Genomic DNA, 27,352 nt, shown 5'->3' with positions numbered 1-27,352 from the left:
TTTGTTTATGTATCTATTGACTTATAGGCTCCCTTCTCCGTCAGTGGGCTCAGGGCAGCTCACCACATTATAACATATGTCAATAAAATCAATCATGTTATCCCATACAAAATGTCCCCATACGTCCTCATCTTCAGTAGGAATTGATCGAGGAGACAAAATAACAACATAATAAATGCCAAAAGGGGGAAGGGGCAGGGAAAGGAAGGCCCTTTTGGGTCCTTTCTTTTTAACTAAGGGAATACTGATTTTTTTGGATTCAATCTGAAGCTTTAGGTATATTTATCTTTTGAATCACCACCTGTTGGGAACAGATTGTATGTGATAAGCAGACACTAAAGTTCAGAATTATAGCCCTTGAGAATAGTTATGCATTATGAACAAACACATATCTTTAACAGGAGAAAATGAGCAGGAGTACATTCTAGTTCATAGTAGAATTACTAACTCAGTCATTCACACAGATCCCCAAGATCTGTATGGAGGATCTACTGACACATTTTTGCTCCTTGCAGAAAAAGACATGTTGAGCAGTCTTTCATATGAAGACTTTTGGATGGGGTGGGGCAGCTCCTGGCTCTGGTTGGGAAGGATGGCATACAGATTAAATAAACGAACATAAATGTTGACTAAGTCCAATTAAAATCTTCGCAAGTGGGCATTGTTACACTATGTATGCCTACTGCTTGTTTTTTGAGTTAAACCATCATGGTGTAATGTTTAAGAGCGGAGGACTCTGATATGGAGAACTTGGTTTGATTCCCCACTCCTATACATGAAGCCTGCTGGGTGATCTTGGGCCAGCCACAGATTTCTCAGAACACTCTCAGCCCCATCCGCCTCACAAGGTGTCTGTTGTGGGGAGAGGAAGGGAAAGCGGCTATGAAGTGTTTTGAGACTCCTGCAAAGGTTGAGAAAAGCTGGTTAAAAGCCCATTCTTCTGAGTGGTATAGAATTTGCAAATAATAAATGAAAGACCAGAAGTAACGTGATTTTAAAAATTCCTTTATGGCCATGTTTAGCAGGAGTATCTAGTACAGCACTCATTACCTGTTTGCTTTTGCAGGTAGATCTTCTGAAGGAAGGGGAAGTGCCTAAACCTTTTCCAACCCATTATAAAGATTCATGGGACAATAAATATGTCAAAATGCCTTGTTCGGAGCAAAATTTGTATCCTGTGGAAGATGAGGTGAGCCAAATGTTTGCGGGTGTCACACATTGAGGCAATACACCTGTGTGGATCTGACCATCTACCATATTTAGATGTGCTTTACATCACTGATCATCAGCTTGGCCTGTGGACCCTCATGTGGCCCACTGATGTCTTTTCTGGTACCTGTCTTCTCCCCCAAAGCAAAGGGCCAGTTCTGGCTTTCCATTACCCCATTGGGAGCCTGACAGCTTCATAAAAAACTCCGGAGGGATAACCTTTTTTCCTGCAGGATGCACCCATTCAGAAATCAGCTCCATCCCTTTGTAGAAGGAAGCTTGCCTGGGCAGCTCCCAATATTTTGTGACTGGCATCACCTTTTAGATGCATTTCTGTCAACCACATCTTTGCATACGGCGGCTGGCCTCCACGTGGGCCAGGGCCTTTACAGCTCTGGCCCCGGCCTGGTGGAACGCTCTTCCTCCAGCTGTCCGGGCCCTGCGGGATCTCAATGAGTTCCGCAGGGCCTTTGAAGGGTCCGGCCGCTGATGGTGCCCCCCCCTTTTCTTGGCTCTTTACATCTGGGCCTTTTGTCATCCAATGGGACTCGCTGTCCCTCCCTCTTGGGAGAGGATTTTTTTTAATGGGGTTGCCGGACGCCACTTGTTATATTTCTTATGTTTATTCCACTGAGTTTTATTGTTTCTACCGCTGTTTTAAAGGTTTTAGTTATTTTATGATTGTTCTGTGATCGTGTGTTGTGCACCACCCGGAGCCCTTCGGGGATAGGGCGGTATAAAAATCCAAAGAATGAATGAATGAATGAATGAATGAATGAATGAATGAATGAATGAATGAATGAATGAATGAATGAATAAAGAAAGAAAGAAAGAAAGAAAGAAAGAAAGAAAGAAAGAAAGAAAGAAAGAAAGAAAGAAAGAAAGAAAGAAAGAAAGAAATACTATCAACCACATATTTGCATAACAAGTTCCATCCAAACACTTACTGATTGGTTCCCTACCCTGGGACATGGACAATATATACCCAAAACATTTCCTTCTCTCTGGACACAGTGTGTAACAGACTTCCCTCTGTGATACACCTCTGAAGATGCCAGCCACAGATGCAGGTGAAATGTTAGGAACAAGATCCACCAGACCACGGCCACACAGCCTGGAAAACCCACCAGAACCAGTGGTGCAAGTGTTTAAAACAAAGAAACTTTATTTAACTAAGCAAATAGTCTTTTTTCCATTTTTCCACCTCTATTATTTGTAGCATCATTGTTAGGAATACTTAGTGACTTTGTTTTGACTTTGCACTCTTTTTGGTTAAAAGTCAAGGTCATTTTCTTAACAAAATCCGTTTAAGATTATCATCTATGTTCTTTCTAAAGAATGGCGATAGGACAGCTGGCAGCCGATGGGAACTTATCCAGACGTCATTGCTCAAGAAATTCACCAATTCCCGTGATTTGAAGGTAAATATTTAGATAAAGAATCAGTAGCAACAAGTAGAAATTTTTGAAAACCATTTTAAAAAGTTTTGCAATGTTGCTTATTACATACTTTCTTGCCCCCACCGTCAATTAAAATCAATACTCCTTTGTTTGGAGTAGTACAGATTATTTGTTAGAGTTTAAGTTTGTGTTGGGATATAATGGTCCCTGAATTCAAAAGTAATAAAATCCATTTCTAGGTGGGATTCTAAAATTGGCTCCCAAGTTGCAAAATAAAATGTACTGTTAATACTGATGAATATTTTCAAGGAAATGCTTGGACAGTTTTTGCAAAGTTATGGCAGCTAATGCTTCCCTGCTGTTTCTCAATTTTGAAGTGTTTGGACATTTGACACATGTCTCAAAATTGCCTAAATTAAAACGAGTGATAAGTTTGGCCCCCTGAAGGACTTAGGCTTTTTTTTTAGCATGTAAAGGTGTATTCTGTGCTCCTAGAACACTTTTTTAGTTCTCTCCTATAGACTTGTGCCTTTTAAAATGTTACTTTTTCTACTTCACTCTTAGAAATTTGTCTGCAGTTCAGTCTGAAATCTTCTATGAAGTTCTGTCATTTGCTGTAATTTTTTATAACTCCACATTGCCTGCTTCTCAATCTTTCTCCAGCTCTTTTATCACTGCCAGGACCTCAACAAATTATTAAAAAACACCTTGCTTCAGAAACATTCAGGCTGGGGGTGATCTCCTTTTGTAAAAAAATTCTGACAAAGTGATATTTTCCTGCATGTTTAGGGAGTCCCTTGAGAATAAACAAACCCTTATTTCACTGTCCTAATGTTAGGCATGGCACTTTTAGACTGTACAGCTAGGGGACTTGAAAGATTAGAACATAAGAACATAAGAACAAGCCAGATGGATCAGACCAGAGTCCATCTAGTCCAGTTCTCTGCTACTCGCAGTGGCCCACCAGGTGCCTTTGGGAGCTCACATGCAGGATGTGAAAGCAATGGCCTTCTGCGGCTGTTGCTCCCGATCACCTGGTCTGTTAAGGCATTTGCAATCTCAGATCAAAGAGGATCAAGATTGGTAGCCATAAATCGACTTCTCCTCCATAGACTCTGTCCAAGCCTTTAAAGCTATCCGGGTGGGTGACATACCTCCTGTTAACATATTCCAAACTTCCCACTCCCACGTGTTGCGTGAAGAAGTGTTTCCTGTTATTAGTCCTAATTCTTCCCCCCAGCATTTTCAATGAATGCCCCCTGGTTCTAGTATTGTGAGAAAATACTGATGAGAATAAGTCATTAGGGAATTTGCTGCTGACCCATACGAAGTACCCCTTTGGAATACTTCCACAATGGTTCAGTGGTTGGTTTCCTGGGAGATGATCTAAGTCTCGGATCAAGTTTGAATCCCCACTCTGCCATGGAAGCTCGCTGGCTGACCTTGTCCAGTCACATGGTCTCAGCCTAATCTACGTACCTTATTGGTAGGACGAGAGGAGAAAGCCACTTTGGATCCTCACCGGTGAAAAAGTTGGCGTGTTAATCAATCTCTTAAGTGGGCCATTTTTTTTCATTCTCCTTCAGTCATTCTGGCTGGTTAGGTCACACCTCCTTAGTCCAGGTGGGGCTATGCAAATTTTTGCAAAGACTCCTGGACGAAGGGGGCTGAGCCTCTCCAGTTTGAATAGCCCTGCTGTTCTGGTCAGGTGCTAGATTCTTAGCTCCTGGCCAAGATTTGAGAAAAAAGTTCAATTGTTGCTTACCATGAAAGAAGATAAATCCTCCAAGAAGAAGAAGAGCTTGGATTTATACCCCACTTTTCTCTCCTGTAAGGAGACTCAAGGTGGCTTACGAGGTCCTTTCCCTTTCTCTCCCCACAACAGACACCTTGTGAGGTAGGTGGGGCTGAGAGAGCTCTGAAGAACTGTGCAGGTGCAGGTTCACCAGATATGCCTCCGCCACTCAGGTAGAGGAGTGAGGAATCAAACCCGGTTCTCCAGATTAGAATCCACCTGCTCTTAATCACTACACTATGCTGGCTCTTTCCAATCCCTGAAAAAAAGAAAAAATCCTCCCATCTAGAGGCTTCTGGAGTGATATTATGAGGGACACCTGGATCAGAAGACTGCCGGAGGACAATCTGTTGCTGCAGATTCTGCAACAGCTTCTCAAGAACCCCCTGTGGACACGGGGGTGAGCTGGCAGGCTCCCTTCATCCCGGGACAAGCTCCCAGTGCCTCCAGCTGTTGCCGACACTGGCTGCATTGAGCCAGCTGCCTCCATGCCCTTTGGGAGCAGAGATCATCCCTGCAGTGAGCTGCTGTTTGGCAGCCAGTGGGAGGCACAGGAGCGAGTTCTAGCACTCTCGGTCTCCCCCTGTTTGCTCCACCAAAAAATTAAGCTCCGTTTCAACAGCTGGCGGCTACAAACAACATGGTGGGTGTGTCTCTTCATTTCTTCAAGGCCCGAACTCCACTGACAGACTGTTGAAACAGCCGTGGGCCATAGTACCCTTACAAGGGGAAGTGAACCCTGTGATGGGGCAGTGGTGGACGAGATCGGTCCCACTTAACCCCAATCATGGCAACAGCTCCCTCTCCCCCCCCCCTCCCCCGTGGGCCAGCATAAACTTTTTTCACTAGGGGGAGTTTGCGACCTTGTCCCTACAAAGAAACCAAGTCCCAACAGATAAGCCTCGGGTTTCATTTGTACATTAGTCTTTAAAATCTTTTTGATTATTGTATGTATTGACCTCCAAAATTCCTTAGCTTTTCCAAAAGTCCGCCCTAAGTGATAAAAAAGTCCCCTCTTGATGTTCACATTTCCAATGCATATTGCAAATATTTTTATACATCTTTGCTGGTTTCCTGGTGTTATAGACCAATGGTACATCGCTTTATTAAAGTTTTCTTTCAGACTGGAACTTATGTTCTCCCCTTGCTCAAGTTGGGTATTATTCCCAAAATTGCATATGATACCCAAAGTCTGTTTCCACTTTCAGCAAAAGATTGTACATCTCAGCAATAACACTGTCATTTGCTCCCTTTCAGTTTCCATCTTGGTTTTCCTGAAAACCATACAGTTTTTGTCTAGTTTAAATCGGTCCTGGTAGTTCTGTTTCAGAGGCTGCGTCGGCTGCCACCCCGTAACGTGGCTTTTGAGAATAGGCAGCGAACCATCTTCTCCTGGCAGCCACAATAGGTGGTGCACATTTTTCAGGCATTTACTGGAAGATGCTTTTTCTGCAGTAAAGCAAAACTCTCTCAGAGCATGTGCAGCAGGAAGTTCTTACAGGGTTTAAAGCAGCTTGAGTTAGATTTCCAGTCTTGTTACACCTTAGAAGCCAATAAGGGTTTCAGGTTATTAATTAATTAATTAATTATATTTGTATACCGCCCTCCCCAAAGGCACAGGGCGGTGTCCATCAAGTAAAAACAGCTTAGAACATTGTATATAAGTTATAAATACATAAAATAACAAAACTCCCGATGGCTTCAGCCCCTCCCTCCCCCTTTATATACCCACGGGAGGCCAGCTGTTCTTATGGCGGAGTTGTCATCATCCCGGCTGGCCAAATGCCTGGCGGAACAGGTTCGTTTTACAGGCCCTGCGGCGAGCTTTGTAAAGTCCACGCGGAAGTCCACAATGATCTAGGAAGCCTGTTCCACCAGGTAGGGGAGCCGAAGCTGTAAAGGCCCTGGCCCTTGTAGAGGAGCCAGCTGGATAATATGGCCAGGGGATCACCAGTAGGTCTGCCTCCGATGGCCGGAGGGGCTAGAAAGAGGCTGATATAGGGAGAGCGATCCCTCAAAGTAAAGCAGGGACCAAGGCCATTGAAGATGGCTTTGAAGGTTCAATACTTAAAACTTTAAACATGACCCGATTTTCGATAGGCAGCCAGTGCAGTTGGTATAGGACCGACATAATCGGTCCCCTAGCTGTTGCCCCAGAGAGGAGCCTGGCTGCCACATTTTGCACGAGTTTCAATTTCCGGATCATGGCTAAAGGTAAGCCCGCGTAGAGCGAGTTACAGTAGTCCAGTCTAGAGGTGACCGTGGCATGGATCACTGTGGCCAGATTGGAATGGGAGAGATATGGGGCCAATTGCCGTGCTTGCCGCAGATGGTAAAAAGCTGCCTGGGCTGTCTGGGTGACCTGGTCTGTCTTGGTGACCTGGTTATAAGTTTTCAAGAGCTGAAGCTGGCCTTGTTAGATATCTGATGGTTGAAGCTGTGACTCTCGAGGCTCTGATTGCCAAACCGTGGCTCAGAATACCCCAACGAGCTGTGGAAATTGAGGCCATGACAGAAGTTCTGTTGTTGGGTCTCCATCAACATCGCTTGGGGAAACGGCCAGAAGCATCATAGTTCCATTCATCTCTGAGCCTAGCCATTTTCCATAGTTTCTGTTGACAGCTGCTTCAAATGCGCAGCAGACAGAACTCTGTAAACTGGTTATGTAATAAATAAGGGTTCCTCTTTGAAGTAGAAGTTGTCCCCTATTCATGCGTGCATCCAGAAAATGCTTGACAGCACGATCAAGGCTGTTGAAATGGCAGTTCAGTGGCTTTACAAAACAAAGCATTCCTCGCTGTGAAAACCCTGTTCTAGACTCTGATTGCCTGATTATCTGAATATGAAAAAAGGGTGGAACTATGAGTGGAATTTATCTTTTCCCCTCTTTTACTACAATACTGTTGCTGCGTCATGGCACAATGAGTCTGCAGCTTTTGTCATTCCGCCTTTTTAACTGGGCAAAACCAGCGTCTGCCGGATGGTAACAGTTCAAAAAGAGAGTGTGCTGGATGAGACGGGTCTCTCAGAATATTTTGGGCTTTTTTTAGGCTTCGGGAATTATAGAGTTATTCCAAGGAGGGGAGAGGGCAGCTGATAATCCTCTGAGCAGTAGTGATCACCCTTTGGAGCGCCCTTATGTGTGTGTGTATATATCTATGTGGATGTGTGTGAGTAAGACTAATTATATATTTAGTCTGTGGAAGGAAGGCTAAATTCTGAGAATGAATGAGATGGCTGGTGCTGTCCAGTGGCATCTTAGTGAGTAATGAAATCTATCCCAGCAGACGTTTACCAGCATGCCCTGGGGTGATCAAGTGGGAGACTCCACATACCAGTAAAGTTCCTGGCCCTGGCTGCCTCCTGAAGCTCTCGACCTCCTGGGCTGGCAGACATGCAGGAGGGTCCGAAGAAGCAAACGGAGGGGTCTTCAGGAAAGCTGCCAGCCAAACACCAGGACCTCAAAGGGCTGGAGCCAACCCCTTCATTCAAAGCCTGGGCATTTCCAGCAGACACTGGAGATGGGAAGAAGTATGCGGTGGCAGCCAGTAGGTTCCACCCAAGCGTGTCATGAGTGGTTTTTCTTATGAGTAGGCAAGTAGCTGGCTGAGACTGGTCCGATGTACCTGCCTGGATGGGGGCTGGGAGCTGGCTGACCTAATATAGGAGGCATAGCCATGCTGTGCCAAACTGACTGGCAGATGAAGCTCAATTGGTCTCAGTTGGTGGTCGTGGCCACTGAGACGGCGAGCCTTGAGAGGAGGCATACACCTGCCAAAGCTGGATGGATTCGTGGCTTCCTTGCCATCACTCTGCCACCCTTGCCATCCCTTTCTGCCCACTGCAAGATTGTCATGCCCTTATATAAAGCAGTGAATTCGCGACTGCACTTGGAGTTACTGTGTTCAGTTCTGGTAGCATACACATCTCAAAAAGGATGCTCGAAGAGATAGAAAAAAGTGCAGAGAAGGGCAACAAGGATGATTGAGGGACTGGAGCACCTTCCCTATGAGGAGAGGCTGCAGCGTTTGGGACTCTTTAGTTTGGAGAGGAGACGGCTGAGGGGGGATATGATTGAAGTCTATAAAATTATGCATGAGGTAGAAAATGTTGACAGAGAGAATTTTTTCTCTCTTTCTCACAATACTAGAACCAGGGGGGGCATCCATTGAAAATGCTGGGGGAAGAATTAGGACTAATAACAGGAAACACTTCTTCACGCAACACGTGAGTGGTGTTTGGAATATGCTGCCACAGGAGGTGGTGATGGCCACTCACCTGGATAGCTTTAAAAGGGGCTTGGACAGATTTATGGAGGAGAAGTCGATTTATGGCTACCAATCTTGATCCTCTTTGATCTGAGATTGCAAATGCCTTAAAAGACCAGGTGCTCGGGAGCAACAGCCGCAGAAGGCCATTGCTTTCACATCCTGCATGTGAGCTCCCAAAGGCACCTGGTCGCCACTGCGAGTAGCAGAGAGCTGGACTAGATGGACTCTGGTCTGATCCAGCTGGCTTGTTCTTATGTTCCCTCATCTCGCCCCCCCATGTCAGTGGCTCACAGGGTTCGAACCACTGGATTATTATACTATGAGTACATTTTTCCTTACAGATACTTGTTTGAATCAGTGCTTTGAAATCACTCTCTTTTTATTTACTTAGATTTTTAAATGAGTTATACCTGCTTCATCTGCAAAAACACATGGTTACAAGTATAAAGTCTGGGATCCTATACCTTTGGTTGGCTTGAATGTTTCTCCAGGTGCTGCAGGTGGTGGGCCACTGCTACCGAGCACGCTTTTCCTGGCACTAACTACTTCCACTTGTGCGAGACCCGTGTCTTTCAAGGTGCCCCAAAGTGCTTGGTACAAGCAGAACATGGCCCGCATCAGAGGACAATGTCCTCAGCCTACAGAAAAAATCACGCATGGAACAGCAATCATATATCTTATATTTTTATCCACATCTTTTGATTTGCAGTATGCCAAATTCATGGGGGACTTTTTTTTGGTTAAATAAGAACAGCTAGTTTGAAGGTGACAGTGTTCTAGGGTAGAGAAGCAATCTGGCCAGAACTTTTAATGTTTATTTCATTTGAAGTATTTCGGTCCCATCTTTCCCCTTAAGAGCTCAAAAGGACTCACAGACGAATGTGCCTTGAACTCCATCCAAGCTTTTAAAAAGTGCATTTTGTGCTGTGACAGGGGTATTTGGCCTAGATCAGTGGTGGCGAACCTTTGGCACTCCAGATGTTATGGACTACAATTCCCATCAGCCCCTTCCAGCATGGCCAATTGGCCATGCTGGAAGGGGCTGATGGGAATTGTATTTCATAACATCTGGAGTGCCAAAGGTTCGCCACCACAGGCCTAGATCTTGAGTATCCATACTGTATAATCTTCATTAACCTTGCTGTGCAGCCTTGGAGAGATTCTTTGAGGTTCATAGGTTTTATTGGTTTGCAGTGGAAGAGCAAGTTTCACATCCAATAGCATCTTCGAACCCATGCTGATGTTTGCCGCCCTGAGCCCTAAGGGGAAGGGCGGGATATAAATTTTAAAAATAAATTAAAAATCAAGATTTCCATGCTTTAAACTTTCGAGAGTACATGATGACAGCAACCTTGAAAGCTTACGTCTGGGAAACCTTGCTGGCCTTTAAGGTGCTCCTGGACTCGCATCTTGCTCTTTCAGCCCAGCTTAGCTCACAGTGCGGTTAGGGTTGCTATGTACCTGAGGCAAGTGTGCTGTGAATGTCAGGTGCAAGCAGTGTGGCAGCAAAGTGAATATCTTGGTAGCTTAAATTACAGAGCTTTTGTGAATGGTGAAACGTTGGTGGTGGAAAGGCCTGTCAAGTCTCATCTGACTTATGGTAAACCTTTCAAGGCTAGAGATGTTCAGAGGTGGTTTGCCGTTGCCTGCCTCTGCAGCATGACCCTGGCATTCCTTGGAGGTCTCCCATCCAAATACCAGCCAGGGCTGACCATGCTCAGGTTCTGAGATCTGATGAGATTGAGGCTCATTCCGCACATGCAGAATAATGCACTTTCAAACTGCTTTCAGTGCTCTTTGAAGCTGTGCGGAATAGCAAAATCCACTTGCAAACAGTTGCGAAAGTGGTTTGAAAACGCATTAGTTTGCATGTGCGGAAGGGGCCTGAGCTAGCCTAGAGCCATTCAGGTCAGGTTTTTTTAAAGTTACTGTTAGCAAAATGTTGCTCCCTCTCCCTTCAAAAGTCTGGATTGGAATAATGCTAGGAGTGTGTTATAAAATGATAGAATTATGGAATAATGTTAGGCATGCATTATGAAAGGCAGTCCAGACCAAGGGCTTTTGTGTTACTGAGCAGCTCAATGGTCCCTTCCAACTTCATCTGTACCGAAACCCCTTTTTCCCTCTCTGTCTATGATGGTGAAGCATCATCCAGTAGTATGTATTTTGCTAGCTTGCTTTGGATCAGCAGAGGGTGCTGTTACTTCAAAAACCACTCTTTGTCACTCTTTCTTTGTAGGAAGCTATTCTCAGATACAATGTCGCTTATGCCAAGAAATGGGACTTCACAGCCCTTACCGACTTCTGCGATAAGGTAACTAAACCTTGTTTGATTTTGAAAAGGGCAAAATATGATTCAGCTACTGCTACCTGTTTTGCCGTTGTAATTTTTACAGCAGCAACACTGGCTACTTTATTATTTATTGTTATTAACCTGCAACTAACTAAATGTAATCAATGTGATATTCATAGAAGAAAGAACTATTGGACTCAGAATATCACGTGAGCCTGTTAAAGAATCTTTGGTGTGACCCTTGAATTGGTAACTTGTGGTTCATGATAGGTTTGCAAACTAAGATCAGAAACCAGGGCTTAAACTGGCTTGCAAAACCATGGATCCAGTAGGATGTTCATGACTGCCTCCAAAGGCAACTGAGTCAAAAGAGCTCTAAGCCATGGTTTTCTTGCCTTTTGCTTTTGGATGCTGAAACTTAGGTGTAGCGAGACTTCCTCACTTTATAGAATGGAGTCATTGTATAGAATTGAGAATGGCTGTATTGGACAAAATCAGTTAGAATGTGCCTTGACAAATTTTCTGTGGTTTTTAGGAACCATCATAAATTTCGCCAGTGATTCCTGGGAAATTAAAAGCTGTGAAGGATATCCGCCTTTGGGGGAAAAAGGCACAGGGAAATAGACTGCAGATATATATTGGTGTATTGAGGGCAATAAGATGGCTTCTGGTTTGTTGAAATCGTAAACTACTGTGAGCTTCTTAGAAATTGTCGTGCATTAAAATAAATATTGAGTGGTGTTGGGTATTAACAGGTACTAGAAATGCTGCCAGGAATGTGTACAAACATATTTCCTTGGCTGTGGCATTACTTGAATGCCCTTACGAGCACTTGTACCTAAGTAGGTACTGTCCCCAATAACTTCAACATGTTCTCTTTACCTCTGTCTGTGCTCCCCGAAATGTTATGTTAGTTGCTGAAATGTATATCTAATAGAGAAATGAACCGGAGCTGGAATGACAGCTGTAGGGTAAAGTATTGCCAGAGCTCTGAAGAATTTCACTAATTACCATAGCAGCTGCTGATGCTAGTGTGGTTCCAGAGCATGCCAGTCTTTGAATGGAAGTTGAGTTTCCTCAGGGACCCAGCGGAGATGATTGCCGATTAACCTGAACACGCCAGCTGGGATAGAATGCTGTTTGATCCCGCAAGCAGACAGCTTCGACGGTAGTTGATGCTTTGACTTTTTTTGATCTTCTGCTCTCATCCAAGGCAAGATCTTTCCTGTAGAAATAGTACTTTTTTTTACGCAGGGGCCATAGTTCAAATTGGAGAGGTGGCTGGGAAGAGCACTGTAGTGCTAAACTCTGTGACATTGGCTTGGTGTTGTGTGTGTAGAGAGTCATAGGTTAGTGTTTGATTCTTTGAGTGCTGTAAGTAATGGAATCTGTTGCAGAAAAAAGTATCTCTTAACCCAGGGGTGTCCAACTCTGGTGCTCCAGATGTGCATGGACTACGATTCCCATCAGCCCCCGCCAGCATGGCTAATTGACCATGCAGGCAGGGGCTGCTGGGAATCATAGTCCATGAACATCTGGGGCACCAGTGTTGGACATCCCTGTTTTAAACACATGACCTCCAATTCAGAAGGCAGTTCGTGCCATTGATCTGGAAAACCTGGCGCTTTAACTTTCAACAGTAGTAAGAAGTTGTTTCTAGCCATTACAGGTATAGAGAGAACTCTTAAATTAAATGACAAATGCTTGTAGTTGTTTAGAAGAGGTTAATCCAGAGTAGGTTCCTGTTCTACTCTGTGTGTGCACCCACCTGTTTTCCTTTCCAGGCTGGTTGGGGTCTAAATCTGCATTTTTAAATTATGTTTAACAAAGTGATGCATGTTCTGCATACTACCGGTAGCTTAGCATAGTCAAGGGCTTATATGAACCTGCGTGCACACGTGCGTCCGTACCAATGAACGAAAATCTTCCGAACATCAGTCTACAGATTTTTTTTCATTATCCCTGCGTAACCGCTTTTTCGAGCTTGAGAATTGCTGCAGAACTTGTCTATTGTAGGAGCATGTGAACTCTTCCAGTGGTACACATGTTTGCAAAACTGTACTAGTGGCTATTTCCCTTCCTCTCGCTTCCTCTTTGAAGCCCACACAGATTATGATAAAGGGAGTGAGTAAATCAGTTGCAGTAAGCAATTCACCATATAGGGCTAAAATGACATAGGGTTTTACTGTTGAAATTGTTGGCCTTTCCTTCTACCTGCTGCTCAGAGCAATGGGAGTCACCAGACAGTATTTGATGGCTTCCCTATTATACTCCACTAAATTAAATTCCAAACATTCTAATAATTTATATTCCTAATATATCAGTTCGCTTAATGTTGTATTTTCTTTTCCCAAAAGGAATGTGCGATAGATTTCCAATACATTGCAGAAGAGAGGTCATAAGTGCTATTGGGGGCTTCTGGAAGCCTGTATCTTTAATCAAATATTTTGGTTTCCACTCTTATTTAGGCAACTACTAAATGCACGAGTGGAAAGCGAGCAGATGAAATTATCCATGTTCCCAATACCAAGCGACAGTCTTTCAGCATTATGAATCCTAACCTGATTTTGGTTTCAAAAACGTTCTAAAGAAACAATCGGTTTCTTTGCAAATTGCGATAATTAATGTTGGCTGCATTGTCCCTTAATTCTTCCTGACGAATGCATGGAAGACTGGCCTTGATTACTTCCAGTCATAAATAAAGTGACGGAAGAACCTTTGGTCTGCAGGCTGTCAGGACCCCGGTCCCTTTTTAATTTGCCTCTTGAAGCCAGTCCGATAGCAGCCATTAAACCAGGCACGAGGATTTATTGTTGACTGACTGCGGTGCTCCAGGGAAGGAGCCAACAATAGTCTCCGGGAAGCACACTGTAAGCTTGTTTCAGGGTCACATGAAGTCCCACTTTCTGGCCATGCCTGACTTAGTTCTCTTAATGCTTCATTTTCTCCCACAAAGGAATGCGCTGTGGATTCAGAGCCTCCAGGTTATAGCGGACCCAACAGTATTGTTGAAGAAGCAAGTTAATGCAGTTGCAAAAAAAAAAAAAAAGCTTTCTTCCAACTCAGCCTATCTTGAAAAATGGCCCCTGTCTTGATGCGGCTGATCTGACCACCTGGATACACGCTGTGGCGACTACCATAAAACACAGTGCACTGCTCGCCTCTCAAAATCAATTCGGAAACTCCAGTTGCTGTGGAATACTGTTATTGGGACTTAGGAACAGCAGTGGCGTAGTGGTTAAGAGCAGGTGCATTCTAATCTGGAGGAACCGGGTTTGATTCCCAGCTCTGCTGCCTGAGCTGTGGAGGCTTATCTGGGGAATTCAGATTAGCCTGTGCACTCCCACACACGCCAGCTGGGTGACCTTGGGCTAGTCACAGCTTCTCGGAGCTCTCTCAGCCCCACCTACCTCACAGGGTGTTTGTTGTGAGGGGGGAAGGGCAAGGAGATTGTGAGCCCCTTTGAATCTCCTACAGGAGAGAAAGGGGAGATATAAATCCAAACTCTTCTTCTAGAAGAGGGGTCTGCAACCTGCGGCTCTCCAGATGTTCATGGACTACAAATCCCATCAGCCCCTGCCAGCATGGCCAACTGGCAGGGACTGATGGGAATTGCAGTCCATAACATCTGGAGGGCCAAAGGTTCGCCACCACGGCTATAGATCAACTTATCCTCCATAAATCTGTCCCAGCCCCTTTTAAAGCTATCCAGGTTAGTGGCCGTCACCACCTCCTGTGGCAGCATATTCTAAACACCAGTCACGCATTGTGTGAAGAAATGTTTCCTTTTATTAGTCCTAATTCTTCCCCCCAGCATTTTCAATGAATGCCCCCTGGTTTTACTATTGTGAGAAAGAGAGAAAAATTATCTCTGTCGACATTTTCTACCCCATGCATAATTATGTAGACTTCAATCATATCCCCCCATAAATGCTAAAATTTTAAACTAAAATGCTAAATACAAACCCAGGAAAGTCTCATGGAAACACCAGATTAAAAAAAAGAAAAGAAAACTCACACTACTAAAGATTTCCACTATTGGTTGAACATATTTTAAGCGTATCAGCCTGAAATTGCAGTACTTTATTTAGACTAATCTCTTTTAATTAAACTGAAGCATAAAACATCTGGTACGGTGCAGCTGGGAACATACGACCATCTGGGAGGGGGAAAGTTAGCAATTTTTCCACTGTGTCAATATTGAACACCTCGTTGTTTTATTGACCTTATGAGGCTATCATTTAAAAGCCCCCTGTCATAACAATTGTCTGAAGGATTGTGGCTGCGCTATTTCTCTGATTTAATTTGTTATCGTTAATTATAATAACGTAACGCACGACCAAAGTGCCGTGCTCCAGTTAGGCAACAGAAATAAGCTTTGTGTTACATCTGTGTGGCGGTTGGTGTCTCTCTCAACTTCAGATCTTGCTGTGCTTGCCAGTGCGCGCTTATGAAATCGAACACGAGCCTTTCCTTCCTGCATGCCGCTGCAGGAGCCAGGCTTTATTTTCTTTCGCCTGCCCATTAGTGCGTCAGTTTTCCCTTGCCATCTGCATGTGTGTTCTTATGTATTTGAGGTCAGGCAAATGATGATTCTCTTCATTGAACAAATGCCATGGTGCCCACAAAGCACTTCTGTTAGTACGTATGTGCTTTTCAGTGCAGCTGCTTCTGCCTATGTTCTTAATTGAACTTGACTGGTTGAGTTTTTTAAGCTAATAAAGACTTTTTGCCAACTTCTGTTTGAGGTAAGCAAGCACTGCAGCATAGGGTTTTCTAATGACTTTTTGAAAAAAGCACTGTGCGGTTAAAAAAACCCGCACATACCCTCCAACCAAAACTCTGATTCTGGAACTAGTGATCATTTCTTCTGTACTCTATACAGTGCTGTATTTTTAGTCCAGGATATCTTGCCAGAGGCAGCTGTTGTTAAGGGATCCTTATACACTCTTCAGTTTTGAACGTTGCTTTCATCTCTGAATGGTAAAAGTCATTCTGTCTTGCTCCCAATACCAAATCCCCCCCCCCCCCCAGGCTACAGGTTCATGAAAGGTATTGACTGCATCATAATCTCGCTGGGGACAGAACCCATCTCTTACCTAAGTTTATTCGGCTGGTATATGTGGATATATCTAAATAAATACGACATTGGAATGTTTTTGATGGGCTTGACCGGCATACGATGTGTGTTTATTTTATTGTCGAAGGATTTCATGGCTGGAATCACTGGGGTGCTGTGTGGTTTCTGGACTGTATAGCCGTGTTCTAGCAGCATTCTCAGGAGAGAATGCTGCTAGAACACAGCCATACAGCCCGGAAACCACACAGCACCCCTGTGTTTATTTTGTGTGTGAACTGCGGTTAACTAAAGTGCTTGAGCTGCCACTCTTGTCAGTTGGTGCCATCGTTTGATTCATCTCTGATTTAATGTGATTATTATTTATTAAACGTATAGCCTGTTCTCCCTGTCAAAACGGGCTCAAGAGCAGTTTAAACCAGTCACTTTATGTAATACTTATCCTATAATACCTGCAATATCGATCAACTCCCATGCCAACTGAGCAAGGGGAGGAACAGTCCCGAGAAGAAAGAAAGGGAAGAAGGAAAGAGGTGACTCCATCCTTCCATCGTTCCTAGGTCGGTAAAGTGAGTGCTCCGCTTGCTGGGATCAAAGTGTAGATGCCTGGAGAAGGCAACGGCTTTAGCCATAGACCTGGTGAAACATCTCTTGTCTTGTAAGCTCTGCAGAACTGAGATAAGTCCTGCACAGCTTTTGTCTCATCAGACAGAGCATTCCACAAGGCTGGAACAAGATTTGCACATTCACAGTTGCACTGGGAGATCGTGAATTCATCTGACCATAGTGTCTTGGTGACCCTGCAATATAAAGCTGGGAGACACAGTCTCAGTTTGTGTTCCCCCGGAGGCTTGGAAAGAGCATCATCATCATTGGAACAGGCCCAGTACTTCTGATTTCTATCAAATTCCTTAATCGGCTGGCAGGCTGGATCAGAAGCGGAACAGAAGCCCTGCAATAAAGAGCAGCCGGCAAGAACATTTTATGATCCAGAATTCCTCAGTGTCCCAGAAGTGGGTATGTGTGGATACCAATGCTGATTGGGTCATAGGCCAGCGCTGGCGAACCTTTTCGAGACCGAGTGCCCAAATTGCAACCCAAAACCCACTTATTTATTGCAAAGTGCCAACATGGCAATTTAACCTGAATACTGAGGTTTTAGCTTAGAAAAAACGGTTGGCTCCGAGGCGTGCGTTACTCGGGAGTAAGCTTGGTGGTAGTCAGTGGCTTTGCTTTGAAGCGACTGTGAAACTCTTCCAAAGGGTGAATCATGACCCTTGGAGGGTTTACTCAGAAGCAAGCCCCATTGCCAGCAACCGAGCTTATTCCCAGGTAAATGATCACACTAGTTCTTTGCATGAAAATCAACGGGGTTTAACAGCACTTAACAGGGTTACCTACAGTGCTTCCCCAAAACTAGGTCTTAGGTTTAATGCTAATAATTGAACCCAGCAGCCCAGGCCAGCCTAAATATGGGGAGGGGGGGGCTCTGTTTGTGCGTGCCCACAGAGAGGACTCTGAGTGCCACCTCTGGCACCCGTGCCATAGGTTCGCCACCACTGTCATAGGCTGTTCTTTGGGAATTCATAAGACAAAAAAAGATGATGAAGAGGAGGAGTACGGATTTATCCCCCACCTTTCTCTCCTGTACGGAGACGCAAGTCGGCTTACAAATTCCTTTCCCTTCCTCTCCCCACGACACAGACCTTGTGGGGTAGGTGGGGCTGGGAGAGTTCTGAGAGAACTTTGATTAGCCCAAGGTCACCCAGCAGGCTTCATGTTTAGCAATGAGGAAACGAATGTAGTTCACAAGCTAAGATGCTCATGTGGAGGAGTGGGGAATCAAACCTGGTGCTCCAGATTAGACTCCACCTGCTCTTAACCACTATACTACACTGGCTCTCGGTCGTATTGTCATACAGAATATCTCACCAGTGCTTCAGTAACAGTCTACAATCGGAACAATTTATTTTAAAACAGTAACTAACCAAACTGGTGTAGCATAGTAGCTGGCAGTGTGAGCGCTGAGCTGAGAACTCCCCAGTCGAAACCTCTTCATAGCTGGGTAGTGTTCAGTAAGCCATTAGTTCCTCTTTTACCTCCGCTCTGAAATACTGGGATAATCACAACCGGTCTACTTCGCAAGGATGTTGTAACAGGTATTTAAAACGTTGGAAAACTCATGGCCCTTTTTAAACGCTATATGAAATATTAATGTTGAAAGTGTATAGTCTGGGGCTTTCATGGCTGGAATCATCTGGCTGTGTGGGGCTGGAGGCACAGATGCAGGCAAAAACATTTGGAGCAAAAACTACCAGACCACGGCTGCACAGGGTAGATGTGGTGGTTAAGAGAGGCAGACTCCAGTCTGGAGAACTGGGTTTGATTTCCTACTCCTCCACATGAGCAGCAGATTCTTATCTGGTGAATTGGATTTGTTTGTTTCCCCGCTCCTAAACATGAAGCCTGCCAGGTGATCTTGGGCTAGTCACGGTCCTCAAGAATTCTCTCCACCCCACCTATCTCACAAGGTGTCTGTTGTGGGGAGAGGAAGGGAAAAGGAGTTTGTAAACTGCCTTGAAATTCCTTACAGGAGAGAAAGGTGAGGTACAGATCCAAACTTCACAACAGCCACTTTGAAAACATTGTAAAATATCTGGATTTTAACAGGAATGTTAAAAATAGCATAATGTTCATGTGATAAAATGCTGTTGTGAAAATCAGTTTAAAATTGACAAGTTAAAATCAATCTCAAGTGCATTATTGGGTAAGTGATTCCATAACAGAAGTATCTTTCCCTCTCAGGAATAGGCCAGTAAGGGTGATTTTAATGTCTAATAATTAGTCTTTTGGGATGCATTGTACTTGGAAATTAGGCGTCACATATGATATTTCATTGTCCCTTTTCAAACCACAGTGTAATTTAAGATTTGTTTCTGTGTTTTTGTCCTCTTTATTGATGGGTTCAGAGCAACCTCAAGCATACTGTTGCCCCCCCCCCCCGACAGAAACGTTCCTAGCTGATTGTAATGTGCTGAAGAGTGTATATGTATTCATGATTATTCTGGGAAAAATAGGAGGTCCATGACGCAGAGTGATAAAGCTGCACTACTGCAGTCCAAGCTCTGCTCATGACCTGAGTCAATCCCGATGGAAGTCAGTTTTGTGTAGCCACCTCCAGGATGATTCAGCCTTCCATCCTTCCGAGATGGGTAAAATGAATACCCAGCTTGCTGGGGATAAAGCGTAGATGTCTGGGGAAGTAGACAAAGTCTGCCTAGTAAACGTCGTGATGCGACCACACCCCATGGTTCAGGACTGACTCGGTGCTCACGCAGGGGACTCCCTTCCCCTTTAAAATAGTTTCTCTCCAAATGAGTTCTGCAGAAATGTTTGCTTATGTTAAATCTACAGTAAATGTTGTTGTTGAAAGGACTAACAGAAGAGGGAGCCCTTCCCTTGCAGGAAAAGAAGTCTTTTTCAGAAGTCCTGAACACTGTTGGTTTAAGATTAAGTGGGACAAAATCCAAATGTTGTTTCAGAAGTTTCAGTGCAAATGTGCCTAATCAAAGGGATAGAGCAGGCGGGAAACCCAATGAAGAGTTCACTGGCAGAGTAATGCTTAGTTGGTAATGCAATGATCACCTCCACTCCCATTGTTCAGCCTCTTTAGAAGCCTTTGTTCTCTGTAGCTTTGCTTTCAGAAGTGATTGGAGAGCAGAGACGGGGCTTTTTCAGTGGTGGCTCCTCATCCTTTCCCCATGAGTTTAGCAGCATTGTGAAAAGTGCCATAGATAAGAAGAAGAAGAAGAAGAGTTTGGATTTATATCCCCCCTTTCTCTCCTGCAGGAGACTCAAAGGGGCTTACAATCTCCTTGCCCTTCCCCCCTCACAACAAACACCCTGTGAGGTAGGTGGGGCTGAGAGAGCTCCGAGAAGCTGTGACTAGCCCAAGGTCACCCAGCTGGCATGTGTGGGAGTGTACAGGCTAATCTGAATTCCCCAGATAAGCCTCCATAGCTCAGGTGGCAGAGCTGGGAATCAAACCTGGTTCCTCCAGATTGGATTAGATAAACACATTTAGTGACCCCCTGATGAAGCTACGGGGAAATGCATAGGGGCTTTTTAATCCCACAGCACTATCGGCATTTGGCTTTGCTTTCTTTTGTCTTGGTGGTTACCGCAGACCTCTCATTTTGTTGTTCGTGACCTTGGATTAACCCATTTCAACACTCACAATAAACCTACCCATGAAATTGCCCAAGAGTCTGGGAGTGGGCCTCCGCTTTTCCCTGAAAGCCTGGAGTTTCTGTTCTTTACCAGTTCTCCCTGATCCTCCTGGATAGAACCCACTTTTCTACCAGGGTTATCTTGTATAGACGATCTCTCTGTGCTAATCATTACATGGGTGGGCATCATTTGTCCAAATCCTATTTAGAGACTCATTCCAGATAAAATCCTGAGATGAACAGACACACCCACACCCTTTTAGTGCTGAGAGGATTTGACATCTCTCACAAATTTTCCTGTAGATAAAGAAGTTTAGTTTTTCTTAAAATTATTATTTGTAGAGCTTCTAAAAGAACTTCGGCAGTGATGGCGAACCTATGGCACGTGTGCCAGAGGTGGCACTCAGAGCCCTTTCTGTGGGCACACATGCACAGAGTTCATCATGTGGGGGGGGCAGAAAATCACCCCCCCACACACACACACACACATCTAGGCTAGCCTGGGCACGATCCTTTACCTGGGAGTAAGCTCGGTTGCTGGCAATGCGGCTTGCTTCTGATTAACCCTCCCAGGGTCATGATTCACCCATTCGAAGCGTTGCACGGTTGCTTCACCAAGCTTACTCCCGAGTAACATGCGCCTTGGAGCCAACCATTTTTTCTAAACTAAAACCTCAGTATTCAGGTTAAATTGCCGTGTTGGCACTTTGCGATAAATAAGTGGGTTTTGGGTTGCAATTTGGACACTCGGTCTCAAAAAGGTTCCCCATCACTGAACTAGGGGCTCTATGTAAAGCAAAGGTAAGACTGCATCAGGCTTTACGGTCCACATATAAGAGATGCATTGACAACTTGTACCAAACGCTGACTTCAATGAATAAGACCAGAATGAATGGTAATCTGCCAGCATTTCGTACTGGTGACGAGCTCTTTGATAAATCATGTTTATATTTGTCTGGACAGAACGAAGCTGCGCTGTGACAGGTCAAGCTTTTATGCTTGGAACAGAATGTCCCCAGGCTCCAGAACATGTCATCCGGTTTTTCTGTGCTGTTTTTGTGTCTTGTGCAAAGTGGCTCTTTGCTGATGGAAACCATAGCAGGGCCAGGCAGATTGGTGGGAAGTCCCATTCCAACAAATGCCTTTTTCTTGCTAAGCTGCAACATGACTGGCTACTGCTGGTGTCCTAGAGGAGAGGGGCTTAATGGCCGTAGCTCTCTCTCTTCTCTGTGTTGCACATACTGTCCCCGAGTCAGCATGGTGTAAAAGTTAAACTCTGTTGGTGAACTGGATTTGTTTTCACACAAACGGTGACTGCGTTCTATTCCCCACTCCTCCAAATGAAGCCTGCTGGGTGACTTTGCGCTGGTCGCAGTTCTCTCAGAACTCTCTCAACCCCGCCTACCTAACAAGGTGTCTGTTGTGGGGAAGGGCAGGCAGTTGTAAGCCACTTTGCCTCCTTAAAAGGTAGGGAATAAGCAGGGTATAAAACCTAACTCGTTGTCAGTATCGTCATGATTCTGGAGAGGTAGCTTAGGGAGTTAACCCGCCCAACACTAGAAAAGATGATGAGCCTTAAGATGGGTCATCAGACTTTCTCTGTTTTGAGGATATCTGTCAGGTTTGCTCGGAAAGAAGGAACCATCACAGCCGCCGACTCCTGCCCTTCTCAGCTGGTCTGGTCTGTAGAAGCAGTTGTAATGAAGCATCGTCTGGAACGGGATGGTTGTCATTCATCCCTCTGACAGGCAGCTAAATTGTGGGGGGGAAATATGTCTAAATTATGGGAGGAGCCGGTGGGGTGTCACTTGTGGTCTTTTTCAAATGGAAATGTATGTCTTAAATCCCACTAAAATAAAGAAAAATTCTCCTTACCCATTCCCAGAAAACAGTTGAACTTTATTTAAAATTTGGACAGTCATTAAAACAAAGCATCAGTTGTCAAGTAGGATACACCTGAGAGATCACTCTAGCCACGGACTGGCAGGAGACGTCTTTTAGCTCTCCGGGGGGGGGGGGGGGGGTTAAAGAAATCCAAATTAACATCTGTCTTATATGCTGTCTCCTTCCTTCCCTTTTCAAAATGTCAGTTTTTGGTTTTGATAAATGTTAAAGGTGCCTCTTCCTCCCCCATCCTGAAATTAGAGTCTTCTCAGCATAGAAGCCGTTGTAATTTCCCCCCTACCCTCTCTGAAGATTACTTTGTCCTTTTTTTTTTGTTCTTTCTAATCAAGAAACCATCCTTAGTCATGGGATGCACTTGACAGCTGTCCATGCATTCCTGCTGGATTAATTTCTCATCATAACTGAAGAGGGAGAACAAACCATGTTTACTGTTCCTGCTCCTCGCTTCTTGTAACAGCCAGCGTGGACTGGTGGTTCAGGTGTCAGATTAGGAGTTGGGAAAGCCAGGTTCAGATTCCCAATGTTGCCATGGAAACTTGCTGGGTGACCTTGGGCCAGTCACACATTCTCAGCCCCAACCCTGGCTAGAATTTGGATGGGAGGCTTTCAAGGAATACCAGGGTCGTGAAATGGAGGCAGGCAATGGCAAACCATTTCCCATTGTATCTTGCCTTGAAAACCCTGCAGGGTCGCCACAAGTCAGCTGTGATTTGACAGCAAATAATAATAATTTAAAAAAATGTTCTTGTGCTCATTACCGACATATCTGCAGCCACATTTGGGGGTGCACTTGGGTTGCAGGACTCTTCATTAAAGACATGGTCTTCAAATATGAGAACATAAGAACATAAGAACAAGCCAGCTGGATCAGACCAGAGTCCATCTAGTCCAGCTCTTTGCTACTCGCAGTGGCCCACCAGGTGCCATTGGGAGCTCACATGCAGGATGTGAAAGCAATGGCCTTCTGCGGCTGTTGCTCCCGAGCACCTGGTCTGTTAAGGCATTTGCAATCTCAGATCAAGGAGGATCAAGATTGGTAGCCATAAATTGACTTCTCCTCCATAAATCTGTCCAAGCCCCTTTTAAAGCTATCCAGGTTAGTGGCCATCATGAGGAAATTGGACCTGAATATTAGTCCATTTCGCCCATTGGCTGGGACATCTTGTGTTAACAACAAGCGGGTTGCTGATAGGATTCCCCCACCTGAACATAAAATAGCATAGGAGGGCAGAGGGATGAGATGCAAAATCACCAGGAGAAGGGACGGGTTGGAATTGGGCGGGCCCCGCAGCACGATCGGGGATTCCAGTGTTCAAATGATTCTGCTATGCTGTAGCCCACAAAACTGACACCGCCATAAATCTGAGCGTCTTTAAAGGCCCCACAAGAGTCTTGTTTTCTGCTGCTGACGCCAACTGGCCTCCGTAATTTTGTAGCCCAAGCAATCACTGCTGAAGAAGGGATGATGGTGGCAGCTTGTCCCTCGATAGCTAGGCCAAAATATTTAATGGAGGGAGGAGTGTAGAGGAGATTTCGATCCTCCTTCCATAGGATGCACACATCATTTCTCTGAGCCTGATACAGACTTGTACCACTGGCCTGTACGCACATCACAACCCTGTGAATTGTGACAAACATGTATTGTATGACAGTGGACTGGTAGCTTGATTCTCATCCCAATAGGGTGTGTCCTCCCCAAGTGTATGGGAGCTATCCTTCGGAGATTTGCTCAAACCTCTTTGATACCACTGCAGTTTGCTTTGTCTAGAGCAGTGGTTCCCAAACTTATTTGGCCTACCACCCCCTTTCCAGAAAAAATATTACTTAACGCCCCCTGGAAATTAATTTTTAAAATTTTTAATAGCAATTAAACAGAAAGATATATGTATTAATGTTTCTACCTGTGGCCATCACTGCCCCCCTGGATCACTGCAGCACCCACCAGGGGGCGGTGGTGCCCACTTTGGGAATCACTGGTCTAGAGTATACATTTTGAACTCAAATGGAAAAGAGATTCTAACTTCTAGCTCTGTAGTAGAGTACAAGCCACATCATTGTGAGTTTGGCCAGCCTTGTAGTCCAGGCCATGATTAGCTGAAAGAGGGCCTGTAAAAAAAATAAGGCTACATCTGTAAGCTACGCAGCCAGAAGGTTACAATCTGGATAACCGTGCATTTAGTACTTTTAGAGTGTTTTGAACTAGTTCACATGGCAGCTTAATTAAATCACAGATAATTTCATGTGCCTTTTATCCCTAGTCCTGCCCCTTTGTTCAGAGAATGCCTAAGCTGATGGGATCTCTGCCATTTTCAGCACTCAGCTTTGACCACAGACTGGTCTAAATATAATGTATTGCTGCCATCTAACATGAATGGGCTTGGAGCTGGTAGGCAAGGCTAGACAGACAGATCTGCTGGTAGGCAGGGCTAGACAGACAGTTCTGCAACCTGTCCTGGACAGTATAACTGGAAAAGGCTTTGGTTCTAATCATGGTCTCTTGCTCCTCTGGGTAGCTCAAGTGAATTCAGTTCCCGTAAGTATGTGGTTGGAAAATGTTTCCGTTACCGACTGAGTGAAACATCTGGAAAGAATGACTGGTGAATTAATGACTGAACCATAGCAAGGGTATCTGGGGCGGGGGGGGGGGTCCTGACAGTTCCGGCTGTAGGCATGTGGCAAAGCTAGACATTCCAGGACCTTGGACAGCACAATGGTGGTGGGAAACTCGATGCCAGACTTACCCCGTAGAACCAAACTGCTCAATAGCCATGCTGGATCAAACCAGTGGTCCTTCTAGTTCAGCATCCTGTTTGATAGAGGACCAACCAATTTCACTGGTAGGAGTACAGCGAGGATCAAGAGACCTTCCTTCTCCTTTTGCCCCCCCCCCCCCCCCCAGCAGAGGGTTGCTACTACGTTATTGCATAAGTAACTATCTTCTATTAGTATTAGGAAGTGATGTTGTTACCCTGACGGTATGCATCTTAGAAGTTAGCCCAAAGAAGTTGTCTGAATCTTTTTCACATCTTCTATTCAATTGGTACCTGTATTAAGGCATTTGTGGCATGTTAGTACTGTGAAACAAAATCTAATTTTAAAAATAGATTTTTTCCTTTACAAAAGCATATTTATTTTCTTGGCCAACTGGAGGAAAGTCTTGCTGATCGCCAGCAAGAAACTGTTACGCATCTGATCTATACAGCCATGGATTATCAGGGTCAAGAAAGCAAAAAAGGTCCTCTAATATACAAGAGTGGTGCCAGCTGAATTAAGTGATGGTTTTTATCCTCCGCCTCCCCATTTCTTCTTTTTTACCGGAATCACCTTAGCAAAGTGCAGAATCTTAATGATCTTGGATGTCACTGCCAGGGGTGCTTAACCGTGTGGGAAGTCTGCCCGGATTCCTCTGGGCTTGATGCTTTAATAAACATATAGGTAATAATATCATTTAGAAGTGGCTCTGTGCTGCCAAGGCACAGTGCTGTTCTGCACAAAAAAATCGCCCTGTAGTCAGTCTTCAAATTGAGATACCCCAGCAGCTCCATTTAAATTCATCAGTCAGTGAGCATTTTTTTAAGACTGGTCTTTTTTTTCTGAACTGAATTTCTGTTTCAAGTAACCAGAGGGACTGATGGTTAAATGGGGGCGTGTAACGACAAGCCTTTGAGACTGACTCGGAAACTAGTGCTGGTCCAGAATGTAGCAGCTAGACTCCTCACTGGCACATAGGTGAGAGAGCATATAACACCTGTGCTTTGGCAGCTGCAGTGGTTGCCAGTGGAATTCCGAATCAGGTTCAAGGTTTTGGAAATAATCTTTAAGGCCCTGAGTGGGCTGGGACCATCATATCTGCAAAACCACATTACCCCATATTGGCCGCAGAGGATGCTCTGATAAAAACCTCCTGGCCCCAGGGACACACGATTGGCTCGACCAGAGTCAGGGCCTTTTCTGCCCTGGCTCCAGCCTGGTGGAACCCTCTATCAACTGGCCCTAGGGCCCTACTGGACTTTAAACAGTTCCACAGGGCCTTCAAGACAGAGATGTTATGCCAGGCCTTTGCCTGAGGCTGCTCATATGTCCAACATCATTAGCCGGCCTTCCTGTAATACTAAACACATTGTCACTCTGCGTTGCCATCTCCTGAGTTCACCCATGCTTGGATAGTTTTTAATGTGTACGTATGCCAAGCAGGGCTAGGTGGTCCTCATCGAGTGGACTTTGTTTGCCATCTTGACTTTGAACATTAGGTATGTCGAGTAGTTTTATGTATTAGAAACGTTGTTTAAATATGTTTGTATGCCATCCTGAGCCTGATTTTGGTCGGGAAGGGCAGGGTATAAATTTAGTAAAATAAATGTCAGATCTTCAATGTATTGTCGAAGGTTTTCACGTCCGGAATCACTGGGGTACTGTGTGGTTTCCGGGCTGTATGGCCGTGTTCTAGCAGCATTTTCTCCTGACATTTCGCCTGCATCTGTGGCTGGCATCTTCAGAGATCCTCTGAAGATGCCAGCCACAAATGCAGGCGAAACGTCAGGAGAGAATAACTGAAATTACTGTTCCTCCTAACGAGCTCTGAAACCACAACTTTCTCCATCAATGTCAGATTAGTTTGCTTTGTTGGCCAGACACAAACAAGCATAATAAATGGTCTCTTGTAAAGGACACCCTATTGTATCCTTAAAAAACAGAAAGTGTATCTAAGGGTGGGGGGATTTTTATCTAGTACATGGCATTGATTTTGCTAGAGAGGCTTGAGTTACTGATCAGGCTAATAGGTCGCCTAAGCAGTGGCTGAAAAACAAAGCGGGCAGCAGAGCAACCGTTTTTTTACATGCGGTTGTGCCTTCTGGAAACTTGATTATCCTGTCGTCTTCCTCTGATGGATAGAGTGATCTGGCATTTTGTGTCATGTGTTTAGTTTGTTTGGTTTGATGGTCTGTCAGGATTAGATTTAGAAACTCTCCAGCGTCATTTCACCCTCGTGCCTCTCTTGCGTTCTGCTCCCTGTGCTGTCAGGCGTGCCCAGTGTTTGCATTTGGGGAAGATCAATTTATTGTATCAAGAGATCATTCATTACTTACCGGAGGGTTGAGCAGACGGCTTCTTGCTTGGATGTTTGTTTTGCGAATCTGCAAGTCAAATCCCTTTGACTGAGAGATGTCAGCTA

At 44.7% G+C, this 27,352-nt stretch overlaps 1 protein-coding gene across 1 annotated transcript in view; it reads left to right on the top strand.

Annotated features, from left to right (window-relative positions):
- The window catches only part of PARG (poly(ADP-ribose) glycohydrolase), a 112,512-nt gene that overhangs the window by 7,540 nt on the left and 77,620 nt on the right, over positions 1–27,352 (top strand). Inside the window, exons 5-7 of the mRNA XM_048505540.1 lie at positions 1,067–1,189; positions 2,547–2,630; positions 10,915–10,989. Coding sequence (XP_048361497.1) covers positions 1,067–1,189; positions 2,547–2,630; positions 10,915–10,989 — 282 coding nt within the window. The remainder of the gene's footprint in view (positions 1–1,066; positions 1,190–2,546; positions 2,631–10,914; positions 10,990–27,352) is intronic.

Source organism: Sphaerodactylus townsendi, linkage group LG08 (assembly GCF_021028975.2).
Source record: "Sphaerodactylus townsendi isolate TG3544 linkage group LG08, MPM_Stown_v2.3, whole genome shotgun sequence".
Classification (NCBI taxonomy): Eukaryota; Metazoa; Chordata; class Lepidosauria; order Squamata; family Sphaerodactylidae; genus Sphaerodactylus; species Sphaerodactylus townsendi.
This window is presented reverse-complemented; position numbering and strand designations above follow the sequence as displayed.